This window comes from Neltuma alba, unplaced genomic scaffold (genome assembly GCF_004799145.2).
Source record: "Neltuma alba isolate B1F8T4 unplaced genomic scaffold, ASM479914v2 tig00013347_pilon, whole genome shotgun sequence".
NCBI lineage: Eukaryota > Viridiplantae > Streptophyta > Magnoliopsida > Fabales > Fabaceae > Neltuma > Neltuma alba.
Window position 1 is genome coordinate 82,519 of NW_021637615.1, and position 14,748 is coordinate 97,266.

Sequence of the window (14,748 nt, forward strand, 5' to 3'; positions counted from 1 at the left end):
ATTGAAGATTTGAATTTGCACAGCAGAACGAACACGCACAAAAAAATTAAGGACGTTTTTTCTATATTAATTTCTCAACTCGCCCTGCTTAAAATACATAGAGAGAGGAAACATGAAGGTAAAAGAAAAAGGCATGGTGTCAAAGTGTCTTCTTCTGAGGCCTTCACTTTCTTGTGAGAAGACCTTTTGTTTTGTGACCAAATACTTTTCACTTTATGCCCTCACTTATTAAAATAGTTTCCTGCAAATCCTATTTCTTAGTTATGCCACTAACCCCCCACCCTTTTTACAGGATTTTTGTATGTAATCTATGGGGCGTTTTGTATATACTACATTCACTCGTCACATTAATTACCACCTAAACTTTAACGTCCCGTTTGTCAGGAGATATTAAAAATAAAAGATAAAAATTAATATTATAATTAAGAAAAATTATTAAAAAATAATTAGTATGGGTAATTACTTGTTACATGGATTTACTCAGTTTCATGTAATAAGCAGTTTCTCATGCTAAACGCTCTTTTAATATATCTTTCCAATCATAATACCAACCCCTACATCTTATTTTTAATGTTTTATATCAAATGGTACCTAAAAGTTCACTACTTGCATAAAAGGACTTTCACCCAAATTTAAAAATATATATTAATTATTTAATTTGGTATAGTTCATGTAAAATAGCCATGAACGACGAAAATCCGCCGTCATTTATTGTGAAAAGAGACCAGTTCGTGCCATTAATTATCAATAATTTTCTGAAAAATACGTAACAAGGTTTCCTTTCGAATGCCCGAAGATCAATCATTTCGTGTGACAATATATGGTATTCAATGTCATGAGGTCAAATTTGATTATTGTTAAGTCCAAGTAAAAGATTCAATGTCAAAAAAAAAAAAAAACACAAGACCGAGCAAGGTAATCTAACCAGCTGATATTGCAGCCGCGTGATTAAAACATGCTACAGTTGTACGTTGGAATGACTTAGGGTTTGTTTGAAATGACTGGAGAATATTTTAAAAACAGTATTTTAATCATAATCTATAAAATATTATAAATAAGTACGTGATAAGAGTTTTATCTTAAATTACATAGATAAGTGCGTTTGGGGATTTCAATCATGATCCTAAACACTTATAAGCAGTGTTCTCTTGACTTATATAAGCATGCTCATAAGTGTTTATAGATCACAGTTGTAAACAAGCCGAAACTTAGCAGGTTCGAGGCATGCTTGGCGTCTGTCTTAGAATTCTAAATCCGATGTTTCCCATATCTGAGAACTTGCTGGATTTGAATATCCAAAAACGAATGCTCTGTCTCACACACACACACGAAGAGTAGCCGTCTTAACTAATTATTCACTTAAAAAGCAAAGGCAACACTTTGAATCGACATGCGTACCTATGTCATCACGATTAATGCAATAGGGAAGTTCTCAGTTTAAATTTGGTCCAGAAAGATTCCTAGCATCTGTTTTGATCTCAGAAAAAATATGTATCCAATATTTTTATATTATTTTTTCAGTTACATTTACTATTTAACCTCATAATCTTTAGGATTCAAGATGTTGAATATACCATAAACATATAAGATTACGATGCTGGGTAAAAAAAAAAAAAATCATGGTAAGTTTGACTGGGGTTCAATGGTCATAGGAGAGCCCACAGGTTTAGCGGGAAGAGAGAGTAGGAAAGGGAAGGCAAGGCAAAGGAAGTGGAGTGTGATGTTGGTGATGATGAAGGTTGGAGGGCATTATGGCATTTATTGTTATATTATTTTGGGTGTTGTTGATAAGATGCTGTGAATGTGATTCATTGATTGAGGCAGGCCTCTTTGATTTAATGATTTGTCCCCGTTTGGCCAAACTTTCCCTACGAAGCCCCTCCCACTTCTTTCCCTTTCTCCCTTCATGCTTCCCAGCTTTAAATATTTTGTTATTCTTCTTTGTCCTTTTTTTTTGTTTTTTGGGGTTCACGCACGCATCATATTATTTAATGAGAACTTGAACTTGCAATATCACATTTAGAAAAATTTAAGAAAAGTACTCGGTAACAATTGAGTTACAAGTCTCAACACCCAGATATTTTTTTTTCTTAAATTCAATGACTTAGCTGCATCTTTTTAATTTTGGTGAGATGGCTAAAGATACCTTAAAAGATCAGAGTAATATGTCTAGGGAGTGTTTGGATGAGATCAAAATTATGGTTTCAAAAGTAGTTTTATGGTATACGAAATAAATATATGAAAGAATTTGTTTCGATTTAAAAAAAAATATTCCTGAAGAGTACTTGTTAGACTTTCCAGACACTTCTTTGGTCTTTAGACTGGCAAAAGCTCATACCCAGTCATACCAGCTCATTCCAAAACATTGAAAACTTCAAATCAAACAAATGTGTGAAGATTCTCGACTCATCCCCACGGCACTCATCAAAGACAACTCGATTGATAGCATCAGTAATTGAAAAAATACACACACACACTCACACTAATGACAATGATTAGAGTAAATGTGGATGATTTATTAATGGTGGGCTAGAAATCAAAGGAGATAGAAAATGTTGAGGAACGAGGAGCAGTGTGATAGTGAAGAGAGAGCTGGTTTAACGGCTGAGAACAATGATTGGTAGTGTTGTGATGATCATATTATATTGTTGGCCTAATAATCCTACATTAGCGTCATAGCCTTATCCTCCACTAATAGCATTATTGTACAGCATCTCTTCAGTGGCTATCGGTTTGGTTTGTCGGGTACAGCAACAATTATTTCTTTAATACAAATCTACTGCTAATAAATTTAATATTACCACTAGACACATTCCATTTCCGCCACATCATAAAAATCATCGACAAGAGCAAAAGACCAAGCACTTTATGGTTTTACTCCGGCTCACGAGGATATATTACCCCCATTATTTATTTATTCCCATGAACACATGGCCCCTATTTTCCACATTAATTACTGGTTTTTTCCAAATAATAAAATGGACCCTCTTAAATTCCCCATCATTCAATTGGACGCTCAAAGGTGGTAAACAATCAGCATAGGGTGAACAAATATTAATCTTTTTTTTTACCAGAGAACAAATATTAATCTACTCTGTACATGAATACACTCATTATATGGATAATAAAATCGTGGGTTCAAATCTCATTGTCAGAACTTTGTTAATGTATGATTTGTAAGTATTTTTGCAGACATTATTTGAATTGAATTTGGAAGTAGGCCCTGATCATAATAAGTTAAACCTTTGGAATTTAACCCCCTTATGCACCTAAGCTTTTGTAAAGAGAGAAGAAGGGGAGTGAGAAATAAAAGAAAGCGTACATATGATAAGATTCTTGGATATTAACAGACGCGCGAGCTCCCAATGCAAACAATTCACTTTATGGTTATTATATTCATATTCTTTAGTAGTGGCTTTTTTTTATATTTGATCATGATGTTTGTTTTAAAGAATTAGCGGCATTAATTATTATTGAAAGTTACGAAACAAAGAAGCTTGGGTGAGTCCATAAGATAAGCGGATAAGCATGGTCGTTGGGAAAGGCTGCACAGCCTACTCCATTTCGATTCAATTGCAAATGTTAAAAGCTGCCAGCCCACCGTCATACATTTATTTACAATACGTAAAAAAAAGTTACCCCAAGGTCTTAATACTTTTATCGATTTACATTTATTAAAAAATCAGTTAAATTATTCTTAAATAATAAATACGCAAGGTATATAATTTTTTCTTAAATATGTCCTTATCAACAAAGAAAATAAATAAAAGATATAATACATGAATTAAAAAAAGAAGAGAATATATGGGGGACAATCTTAGAAAAAACTCATCAAATCTAAATATTTAGACCAAATTAAAATATTATTTTATAAAAAAGCTAAGCCCTTCGAATAAAGTTTATCTTGTATTTTATTTTGATTTACCTGTCTTTTTTTTTTTGGGTACCATTTTAGTTTTAGGAAAAGCTATATTGGAGGTACCTGTATTTTTTTTAATTTTCAATTTGGTACCTATGTGTTTTTTATTCTTAACTAAATCTTTAATTTTGCTCAATTAATATCGTTAATCCTTATGTAGAGATTAAAAAATGCCAATAGAACAAAGTTATATGAGCTAATATTGCTAAAAAAAATAAAATTAAATGTTTAATTAAGAAAAAAAAACACATAGATACCAAATTAAAAATTAAGAAAAAATAGAAGTACCTATAATATAGTTTTCCCTTAGTTTTAAATAATACTACCAATTATTTTCAAATGGCGTTGGCATGGAAACGAGGTGATTCAGAGATGAAGATGGATAAGATGGAGGGGAAAGTGTTGAGGGTTACTCTTGCCGGGGAACCAAAGGCACCACACATTCCAAATACATGACAGCTTGTGGGGCCCCCAGCATGAGACCAGAACATCCTACTGCTACTATACGAGACTGACACTGAGATGCAGATGGGCGGGGTGGCGGGGCCCACAGCTCACACATAACTGAGGCTGAGGCTGTGGCTGTGGCTGTGGCCCCCCGGTTCTGCGCTCCTCCTCCTGTCCTCCATCACCTTCCAACCCTCCCCCACTCATTCCCCACCTTTCTTATCACAACCCCCCCTCCTATTCCTTGTCCCCGCAATTTTCTCCCTCCCAAGATTCCATTCTCCCTGTCATTATCATTATTCTTATTATTATTTTAAACAAAAATATCTCAATTTCTCATATCAAAATAAAAACTCCAAAACACAAACATATAAAAAAACAAAAAAACATAACCACTAGTTTAACTCTCAATGCACTGTTTTATATGAGTAGGAAAGGTGTCGCATAATTTTTGACAAACATTGAGATTGATTAAAGATTTATTTCGTATTCCATAAATAATAAATTATTCGAAGCAAGAAGAGCAGTAAGAAGCGTGAGGAGACGCTCGGGAGCGAGGGGGGAGCAAAGGAACAGTAATGATGAAAAAGACGAGAGGCAGCAACCTAATCTGACTTTTTTGAAAATTAAAAGTCGGGAAAAGCCCCCAAGAAAACCCTCGACTTTTACGCGGGTGCTCTGTCCCTCCCTCTGTCTCCGTCAGGCTTTCATCGTACTTTAGTCGCGTCCGTCTTCTGCACGCTCCCCGACGTGGCTTCTTCCGTCGTCCCTCCCCCTTCGCGCTCTCCCCCGGGGCATTCTCGTCCTTTCCTCCATAACACGTGTCCTCCTCCCTATGGTCCCCCGCTGGGCCTCCCTTTCCGACTTGCCAAAAGGAACTAGACCAGTCCTTGTCTCATCAGACGCTGTCGGTTACCGCCATGTGGTTTCCATCGTACGGCCGCCAACGGCCAAAACTCCATTAATCTCCCTCTGACCCCACCCTTCTTCACTCAACATGATGCCCGGAAACGCCGAGCCTTGCTATCCTGCATGAGCCTCCATTCTCTTGCCGTGCTCCTACTCCCACCTCCTTTCCTGTTTGAGCTTTTAAGGGTTAAATATTTTATAGAATACCGCAAGTTTTAGGGCAGAACGCCATTATCATTAAATTAACGATAAATGTTGGGGCTGGGGTGTCCAGCTGAGTTCAGGTTCCAGATAGTGGGGCGATGGTAGGGGGTACAACTGCAGGTCGTAGACGGGGGGGTCTTTGTCAGTGAAACTCTGGATCCTTTCAAAGCCATTAAAATAGAAACTTCCCTATGCATTTTATCTGAATATATTTTATAGAAATATCCCCGTTTCTTTCATTTTCTTAAAAATTAATTAATTTAATTTTACATTTGAATATTTTAGGAAGACTATATTAATTTTATTATAATTGATTTACTTTTTAATTCATCTAAATTAATTATCTCTTATATTATGAACTATACAAAAGTAGCTATTATCTATCATTGGCAATAACAACTACTATTTTCAATCTTTTATATAAGAGCTAATTGACTAATTTGAGTATATTAAGAGAATTAGTTAATTTATTTATCTTTAATAAATAAGTATTGTCTTCTTAAAAACACTCTTACTAACCTTATGTATTAGCTAGAATTACCACTTAATGAAACATTTAAGAATCCTTCTGGCTTTAAAGGTAAAGCCTTTCTTTTTTTTTTGGGTAGGAAAAGGTAAAGCCAGTTTGATCATTGAAAAGTCCTGGTGGGCTAATAAAGAAAAAGAAAGGCCCAGTAAAGCAGTAAAAAACATGTAGTGCAGGTCGGTTGCTGGCCATAAATAATAAATCATAGGCCCAAAGAAAACATCAGATATGATTAATAATTGGGGACACAAAGTAGAATGGTAAAAGCAAAATGATGAGCAATTATGGTTGTCTGTTTTTTTCTTTTTCCTTTTCTTTTCAATCTATTTTGTAGTGCTGATTCCTCTTTTAATCTTTAGCTGTTATGTGATATATGAGACTTAAAACAGAATATGTCAATTTCTTTGTTTGTTTCGTTGGATTATATCAATTTCAAAGGACAAGTTGTGGTGTTATTGTGATGAAAATTAATTAGTAATGTTGATAGTGAAAGAGACTTTAAGAGGTCTACATCTGATGCTCCACGGTCTGAATTAGGAATCATATAGGCTATTCCCCTTTTTGTGTAGCCATGGACCACCAACCCCAAAAAAAAAAATTTTTAACTGGTTAATTGCTCAAGTTCCTCTTCTTTTTCATCATCTTGTCCACTATTAATATATGAGGAGATTTATGATAAAATAATTAAGGTATTCTTCTTCAAATATTATCATTATTGTGATTTTAATGAGATTATTAATAGAAAAATTTACGACTATAGTTTTGATTGGGAAAAAAAAAGTTGTTTTGGATCATTGAGGTGATGTGAAAGATGGTCTCCAATCAATAATTGAAAGCCCATAAAACAGAAGAGCTGCATCCGGGTCCATTTCATGCTTTCAAATTTCTCTGATCCAAGTGAGATTCCCATGTCACCTTCAAATCTACAATGGCTTCTCTCCTGCCTTGCAAGCACCAAACTCAACTTAATCTCATATTCAAAATCAAATGAGTGTTGCTTGCTAAGCAATCATCAAATATGTTAGGAAGCACGATTCCCTTTTATACAGTATCCCAAAATAACTGTCAGTAATAATAATATCATTTTCATATGATTTACTTTGGTCAAATTTGTGGAATTTTATTAGTTTATTCGCCCAAATATGAGTGATATTAGTATTGAGCTGACCCTGTATAAAATCCAAAACTTTCAATTTAGGGATGGGAGGTAGTACTAAATAATATGATTTGTTATAATTTTAAATTAAATTCGGATATAAATTTGAGCATCATAATTGAAGTGCAAGCAATAGGTGAAGTGGCATATATAGAAATAGTAGTTATGATCACATTGCATCTAAGGAAGGTGACGCTGTGAGGAAGACCCACACGGGATCCCCTTAATGACCTGTGAGGCACAAAGTCAATAACAAAGCATTGCCTCTAAGAAATATAATCCTTTGGCTCTCCCAACACGTGATAGCTATTATGCTAACAGCCTCCTCATTTCGTTCCAAGAAGGAACAAAAACTAAGAGTTCGGTGATAAAATTAGAAGAACCTAGACGGTATGTAATCTGAAACCGACAGAACAGTTACTTTTACCTTGTGAGATTACGCTTTAGTTAATTCCGTTGCTTCTGTTTCTAGTTTTTCCAATTCACTGGTTCGTTAGTAAAATGAAAATAAAAAAGAAAAGAAAAATTGAACGCTGTCAAATTTCATTTCCTTCTCGGTAACATACAATTTCATGCTTCTTTCTGAAATCATGATCGTCTGTTCCAAGCAATATTTTCAGCGAGGTGTATTTACATTCAAGTCAAAGGTTGATGGTTATTTCTTAATTTCAGCATAACCCTGCAACTTGGCTTTCTGAAGCTCGCTTCCTTGAGCGCGAGTGTTATGCAATGGCCTGGAATTAGAGTCCACAGCATGAAGTATGATCACCATGACCAGCGAAGAAACAAACATGGGAATCGGCCCAAAAAACCAGAGCAGAAGATCAAGAGCAAAATAAAGTGCCCGAAGACCAAGTGACCAGAAATGGTCTCCTCTTATCACTGCAGTCTCCACGCTGCTCACTGGTATGCGGCAATCCGGTGTGCTTATCAGATATGTCGCATGAACGAAGTGCCTTATAGACTGAACGAAGCACGAGAAAGCGAGGAGGAAGCAGATTAACAGGCAAATGTACTTGATGGAAATGGAGGTAGGGTTTATGTCGCCATAGATTAAATCACTCTGGAAGAATTTGTTGGAGCCATTGGAGATCCAAGCTCCTATAAGAGAGCAAACCGTCAGGGACACGGAAGCCATGAAGGTTGCAGCCGTGATGTTTGATTGAATGACTGAGAGAGCTGTGGTTATGTCTCTATTATCGGCCTGGTCATTACACGAGCAAGAAAGCGTCAAGGGGTTGGATTGAATCAAAGGAACGGAGAAGAAAAGAGAAGGATCAAGGTAAGTACTTGCCTGCATGATTCTCTCAACCCAAGCTCTCTTGTCATAGTCCTCGAAGCCCTTGGTCGTAGTGTGGGGTCTGTGTAGGTATCTGTAAAGCAAAAAGAGGTGGTAGGCAAACATGATGAGCAATCCACAAGGGACCAGAATCAAATCCAGGTACTCCTTATGGAACTCCATATTTCTGTGATTAGTTGGGTTTTCAATAACATGATCTTCATCAAGGCTTTAGTTATAGCTGACATGGTCATGGATTGTGGATTTCTCGTCATTCTTCACCTATACGCTTTATTTGCTTGAGAAGCTGTTGAGACTTGGTGATTGGGTAACCAGCCGCAACTTGATGTGCTGTCCCCGAGTAATATATAATAATATACTGAAAACCCAAGAGGTTATTGAATAGTAGTACAGCTACAATATTTGGGAATGGATGAAAGGATGAGTTAAGTAATTGCTTTTGCAGAAAGGGAACAATTTGAGTTCAAATTATCGCTTCTTGAGTTCCAAAGGATGAGTTTTAGGGAGTTGCTTTTGCAGAAAGGGAGCAACTTGGGCTCCATTTGCTCTTGTGGGGTTTTGTGTTTTTTCTGGTGTTTTTTTTTTTGGGGGGGGGGGGGGGTAGGAGATTACACCGACACAGATAGACATATATTTAAGAAATTCCTAACAGGAACTTTTTTTTTTTTTTTTTATCGCAAGAAACAGCTAAGTTGCGGTGGGACCAATCATCGTTGGAGGAAGGCTTAAAATGCATTACTTAATAAAACTTGGACTCGTCAACCAAATACAAATACACATGACAGAAGAAACCGAGCTTTGTGACTGATATAGCATACTACCTCAGGTAGATATTATAATATGTAATTGTATATTTAATTTATTTCTAAATATAAAATTTTAATTTATTTATATTTTATATTTAACTATTTTTTTTAAAAAATAGTTCTTATAATAATTGTACATATTAAATATTTCATCAAATGACAGTTCTAACTAATACATATGATTAATAAATGTATTTTAGAAAAGATAATATCTATTTATTACAAATAACTAATTTAACTAATTTTTTTAATCTCTTTAAATTAGTTAATTTAATTTTATATTTATATTAAAAACAGGAGGTAGTATCATTTAACGTAATAGAATTATCATAATTATTGTTATCAAACTCGCACGAGTTTGGGAAACTTGATCACAGATAAACTAAAGAGCTGAGCAGTATTAATGATAACATATTGATCACCATGTCGTGTAAGCTTTCAAATTAATTATCTAAATTAACCTTATATAGTATAGAGATCAACCTAGGTCGTCTCTCTCTATGAGGAGCTTTGTTAAAATTTGGAAAACCTTTTTAATTAAGAAAAATGTTATTTAGAGAAAGAAAGAGTAGGAAAGAAAATTGATTGATTTTTTAAGAAAATAAATTAAGAGAAATAAAAGGGAAATAACAATAATTAAAAGAAAGCAAAATGAATGAAGACTTTACTAGAATGATACACTTCTCGAAGACGTTGATGAGTAGTTATCACAGTTCAAAAGGATAAGGAGTTTATATAAAAAAATTACTAAGTTAAAAGGAAAAACCCTAGATAACATCTAAGTCATAATTAATTAATACTTATACCTAGAAAGCCAGCATATAATCATCTTTCAATTAATTATGTAAAACCACTTAGTTTGTGAATTCAATTAAACAGTTATATCTTATTCCTTAAAGAGAGTTATCTATGAAAAATCCTAGAGTATGAACTACTTGTGCAAATCAAAATTAAAATTTATAAAGATAAACATTTATAGAATCATGAGGAAATTGAAAATATATTCGTTAAAACTTTCAAAATATAATTGTTCAACTGAAACACAAATCAAATATCAGTCCACAAAAGAAATCAAAATCCTAACCTAGAAAATTCATAAAAGCAACATACTCATGGATTGAAATATGAAAACTAACAAACTCTCTAATATAAATAGGAATTCAAGTCACATCATTTTGTTATCAGGAACAAAGAGGACTAGCCACACATATAGCTAGATGACACCGTAATGATTAAAAAAAAATAAAAAAAGGCACTGAAACAATTAGACACAAGAGGAAGCCAAGTGTATATTTGTGGTTGTATAGTGTAAATGGCTTCGTGCCTCTCCAAGGCTCCCTTGATCTCCTTTTATAGCATTTGAACTTATCTTAGTCAAAAGAGGAAACCTTGAGACTTCTAGTTTGATTTTTTATCTTCTTTTATCTTGTAATCTTGATAGAATTTTGAATTTGAATTCTTTTGATTTGATGTGATCTTCATGACAGCTAAAGAAAAAGAGCTTTTGAATTTAAATAATATTAGATAAAAAAATAATATTTCAAATTTGAATGAAGATATGGTGGTAAGATGAATTGGGGTTAGGGTTTAGAAAGGGGATAAAAATGATAAGGTGGATATTTAAAAAATTAAATGGATAATAGAATATGAATAAAATATTTATTCACATTCAAAATATGATAAAAGAATTATTCAGAAAAAAAATTAATTATTCAAACTCTTTAATTTATAGTGGAAGATAAGAGATATTTTAGCTGGATATTTTGAATAATTTCTAATTAGATAATTGAAAAAAAAAATTTTAATGCCATGTGGCTATCACAAATATAATTTTTATGGGGTTCATGTTTTGCTTGATAGAGTATTTCCTGAAATCAAAACAAAAATACATTTAAAAAATATGAGTATCTTCTGCATTTTAAATCTTTTAAATATTATAAAATCCCTTAATTATATATAAAAAAAACTATAAAATAGGGATACATCACATCAATAATAGTTGTTTTTGAAGGATTTTATAGAGTTATATAGATCAGAAATGATAATTATTTTTATCATTGTTACTCCTTTTTTTAATAATTTTATCAAATTTTTTTGTTTTTTGTTTACCTGAATATCAAGGCATACTAAATATACAATTTAATTAAGAAAATCACACAATCATCTCTTAAAAGTATACACCTACCTCAATATTAAAAATCAATACAAGTTTTTAAAATTTTTAATGAAATATATTGATTGCATAAGTCGACTTGAAGCCTTAAAATTATACATGTGACGCAAATGATTATTCGATCAAGTATAACACTCAATTATTAGATTAAATTGATTCAATTCGCACTTTTACTTTGACAATAATTGAAGGAAGCACAATGATATTTTTAACATTGTTCAGTAACCAAATATAAAAAAGCATTGAAGTTCTAATCTTATGATTACATTAGTGTTCAGAAGATGTGCTTAGCAAGACAATAAACTTTAAATCTTAAACCTTAAACTCCAAACTAATACACAGAGTGGGCAGACATCAGGTGATGATGAACAGCGATTTGAATGATAAAACCCTTCCCATATACTAATTTCATGATCCGTAAACTAACACACAGAGTGGGCAGACATCAGGTGATGGTGAGTAGGGATTTCAAGGATAAACTTCAATGAGGGACCTTACGCCAAAAATGGGTGTTATCTTGTAGTGACTGAACCCTGCTTCCAAGAACAGCTTCTCCCATTCTTTTTCTTCTCTCTCTCTTCCAGTGACCACAGTCATCATCAACACATCGAAGAAGAGCTTCGCATCTTTCAAATCGTGTTCATCTTTCTTCTCATTGATCACTATGTCTATAATAATCACTTTCCCCTCTTTGCCTTTGCTTGCGATAGCTTCCTTACACTTCCTGAGCACCTTCACGCAGTCTTCATCACTGTAAGCATGTAAAACCAACTGCCAAATCCCAATTAATCATTGCTTAGTCAAATTTCCTACTTTGTTAATAATTCATACAGTGCTCATCAATGCTATACAAACTGGTGGATATAATCTTAAAATTTGCATACCTTAAGAAGAATGGCATCTGCTGTAGGAATAGACTGAAACATATCCCCTCCAACGAACTTCAAATTTCTGCTGTCTTGTAAGTTTTCAACAACATGTGGAAGATCTAACACAGTGCACTGCAGGTTAGGCAATGACGTGGATATGATTCTAGACACAGCTCCTTTTCCACCCCCAACATCAACTAATGAATTGAATCCCTCAAAAACTGATCTGCAATCTTTAATTACCAAGTTCATCATGCTTGAATCACTAATCATAGCTTGATTGAAGAGTCTGTTAAACTCCTCGTTTTGGCTGAGATAGTCCCAAAATCCCATCCCATGTGCAGTGTGAAAGGGGGTGGGCTCATTACTGCTAAGCCAATCTCCCAAGCATTCCGATGGATGCACTATAGCTGGATGAAACATTGCCTGAACGAAAGGGAACAAGCTTGGAACATTGTCTTTGCGGAGAAGTCTAGAGGAAGGTGTGAGATCGTACCCCTCTTCTTCCCCTTCACCTATAGGGACTTTGGTAGTTGAAAAAAGGCCAGAGTGAACCAGTAAGCGCATGAGCCTATAGACATAAGAAGATTTTGCAGGGTCCATCTGGAGAGCCGAGAGCAGCTCAGGGAGGGTGATGGGTCGGCCATGGCTGTGGATTATGTCTGGTATGTTCAGCTGCAGAGCACTCTTTAGACACATCGAACCTATGAAATTGAAGACGTGTTTATACAGATGGGCCTGAGCTTGAAACAACTCTGCCTCCTCCTTGCCTTCGTTGATAGCCATTTTTGCAGGTGCAGATCCCTTTCTTCTCCGATGAACAGCAGCAGCTGCAAAAGAAAATAATGTCAAGAAGGTCAGAAGGAATAAATCGGTGCTTAAAAGTTAAAATTTCAAGTGGTTCAATGACTTTAAGGATAACTTGGACGTTTGTTTATTGGGTGTCGTAGATAATATCCTCAAACGAGGGTGTCTCAATTGTTTTTTTTTTTTTTTGACCGGATTGTCTCAAGTTTTTTGACTTTGTAGAGCTTGTCACAATTGGAGCTTTTTAATACTCGTCCAACATTCATTTATAAATTATATTATAAAATAAATTTTACATTTAGGATAAAAAATATTATAAAAAATAAATGGTATAATACGGAGTATTTGAGAAGCACCTGATAAAAAGAAAATAACTGGTAAAAAAATAGAGAGCAAATAAATCATTCATAAAGATGTATCTGAATCTCGTACAAAATTAAACTCGCTCTTGTGCTACATATATAACTAGATTAGGTAAATTAAAAAATTAATTAAAATTGGTTGAATACAATTAATATATAAAAATTGTATGTTATTTTTTAAAAATAATTTTATTTATGGAGAATTATAATGAAGTCCAAAACAAGGAAAACAATTGAAAAACAAGTCCAAGAGGTTATTATTCTCACTATAGGACTTATCATTATAGGCTGTTGAGGTTGTTATTGGAACCTTTTGATAATTATTTCTCTTATGTGGGACTTGATTGTAATTTCTCTTTTTATTTACGTAGAAAAAACGCCAATGAGAGTGGGAATGATCAAATGAAAAAGAGGTATGTGTTATGAATAAAGAAGAATAGAGAAGAATTATACAAAGGAAGAGAGGATTGATAAGAGAGAGTCTTTCTTATTCCATTCAAGAGTACACAATACATTATACATGGCCTCTATTTATAGGCATAGCTTTACATCTTTGATAGAATCTACAGATCACATGATAATATGAGATAATTGTGGGATATAGAGATAATGGGAGATATTAGAGATTATAGGAGATATAGGAGATAAAGGGAGATATATGGACATCCACAAAGATATTATTATATTCATAACACTCCCCCTTGGATGTCTAATATATATGAATGTGCCTCGTTAAAAAACTTCAACTAGGAAAAACCCTATGGGATAAAAACCTAGCGAAAGAAAAAGAGTACATCATTCATTGATACACTATGCAATGCTGCCTCATTAAAAACCTTGCTAGGAAAACCCAGTGGGACAAAACCATAGACAAGGAAAAAAGAGTACAGCGTGTATCAACTCCCCCTCTTGACAACATCAGTTGACATCTTGGAGCCTGCAAAGTCTAATATAACGAACAACCCTTCCAAATATTGTAATTAGATAAAAACGTCAAATATGAATTTCATAATCTTCTAAAAATTATGAGACGAATAGTCATTTTATAGTTTACCCACATGTGGATCATGCTGTGATCTCTTAACATGAGAATCAAACAGAAATACGTTATCTACATAGCCAGTAAAATTAGTTGTGGGTACTTTTAAATATCCACGGTATCCTTTAAATGAAAAATATTCTTAATTTCTCTCCATCGTCTTTATATTAGCGACAAACTATATCATGCTAACTAGCAAATGATATATTGAGTTATGTGTGGCTAGATAGA

General features: G+C 34.0%; 2 protein-coding genes across 2 annotated transcripts; both read right to left on the minus strand.

The window, feature by feature from the left end:
• Nucleotides 1–7,682: 7,682 nt before the first annotated feature.
• Nucleotides 7,683–8,941, minus strand: LOC114736603 (uncharacterized). The gene has a single exon (XM_028924463.1). It carries the CDS (start codon nucleotides 8,621–8,623, stop codon nucleotides 7,817–7,819), a length of 807 nt encoding a protein of 268 aa, XP_028780296.1. The 5' UTR covers nucleotides 8,624–8,941; the 3' UTR covers nucleotides 7,683–7,816.
• A 2,638-nt stretch (nucleotides 8,942–11,579) lies between these two features.
• Nucleotides 11,580–13,235, minus strand: LOC114736601 (trans-resveratrol di-O-methyltransferase-like). The gene is made up of 3 exons (XM_028924461.1): nucleotides 12,325–13,235; nucleotides 11,858–12,211; nucleotides 11,580–11,738 (listed from the first exon to the last, which is right to left on the minus strand). Exons 1-2 carry the CDS (start codon nucleotides 13,093–13,095, stop codon nucleotides 11,909–11,911), a joined length of 1,074 nt encoding a protein of 357 aa, XP_028780294.1. The 5' UTR covers nucleotides 13,096–13,235; the 3' UTR covers nucleotides 11,580–11,738; nucleotides 11,858–11,908.
• Between the last annotated feature and the right edge of the window lie 1,513 nt (nucleotides 13,236–14,748).

Bases quoted from the DNA above. Each gene is read 5' to 3' on its own strand.
- LOC114736603 (XM_028924463.1), bottom strand. From the start codon at position 8,623: ATGGAGTTCCATAAGGAGTACCTGGATTTGATTCTGGTCCCTTGTGGA.
- LOC114736601 (XM_028924461.1), bottom strand. From the start codon at position 13,095: ATGGCTATCAACGAAGGCAAGGAGGAGGCAGAGTTGTTTCAAGCTCAG. The intron at 12,212-12,324 runs GTATGCAAATTT...GGGATTTGGCAG, and splicing joins CAGATGCCATTCTTCTTAAG to TTGGTTTTACATGCTTACAG.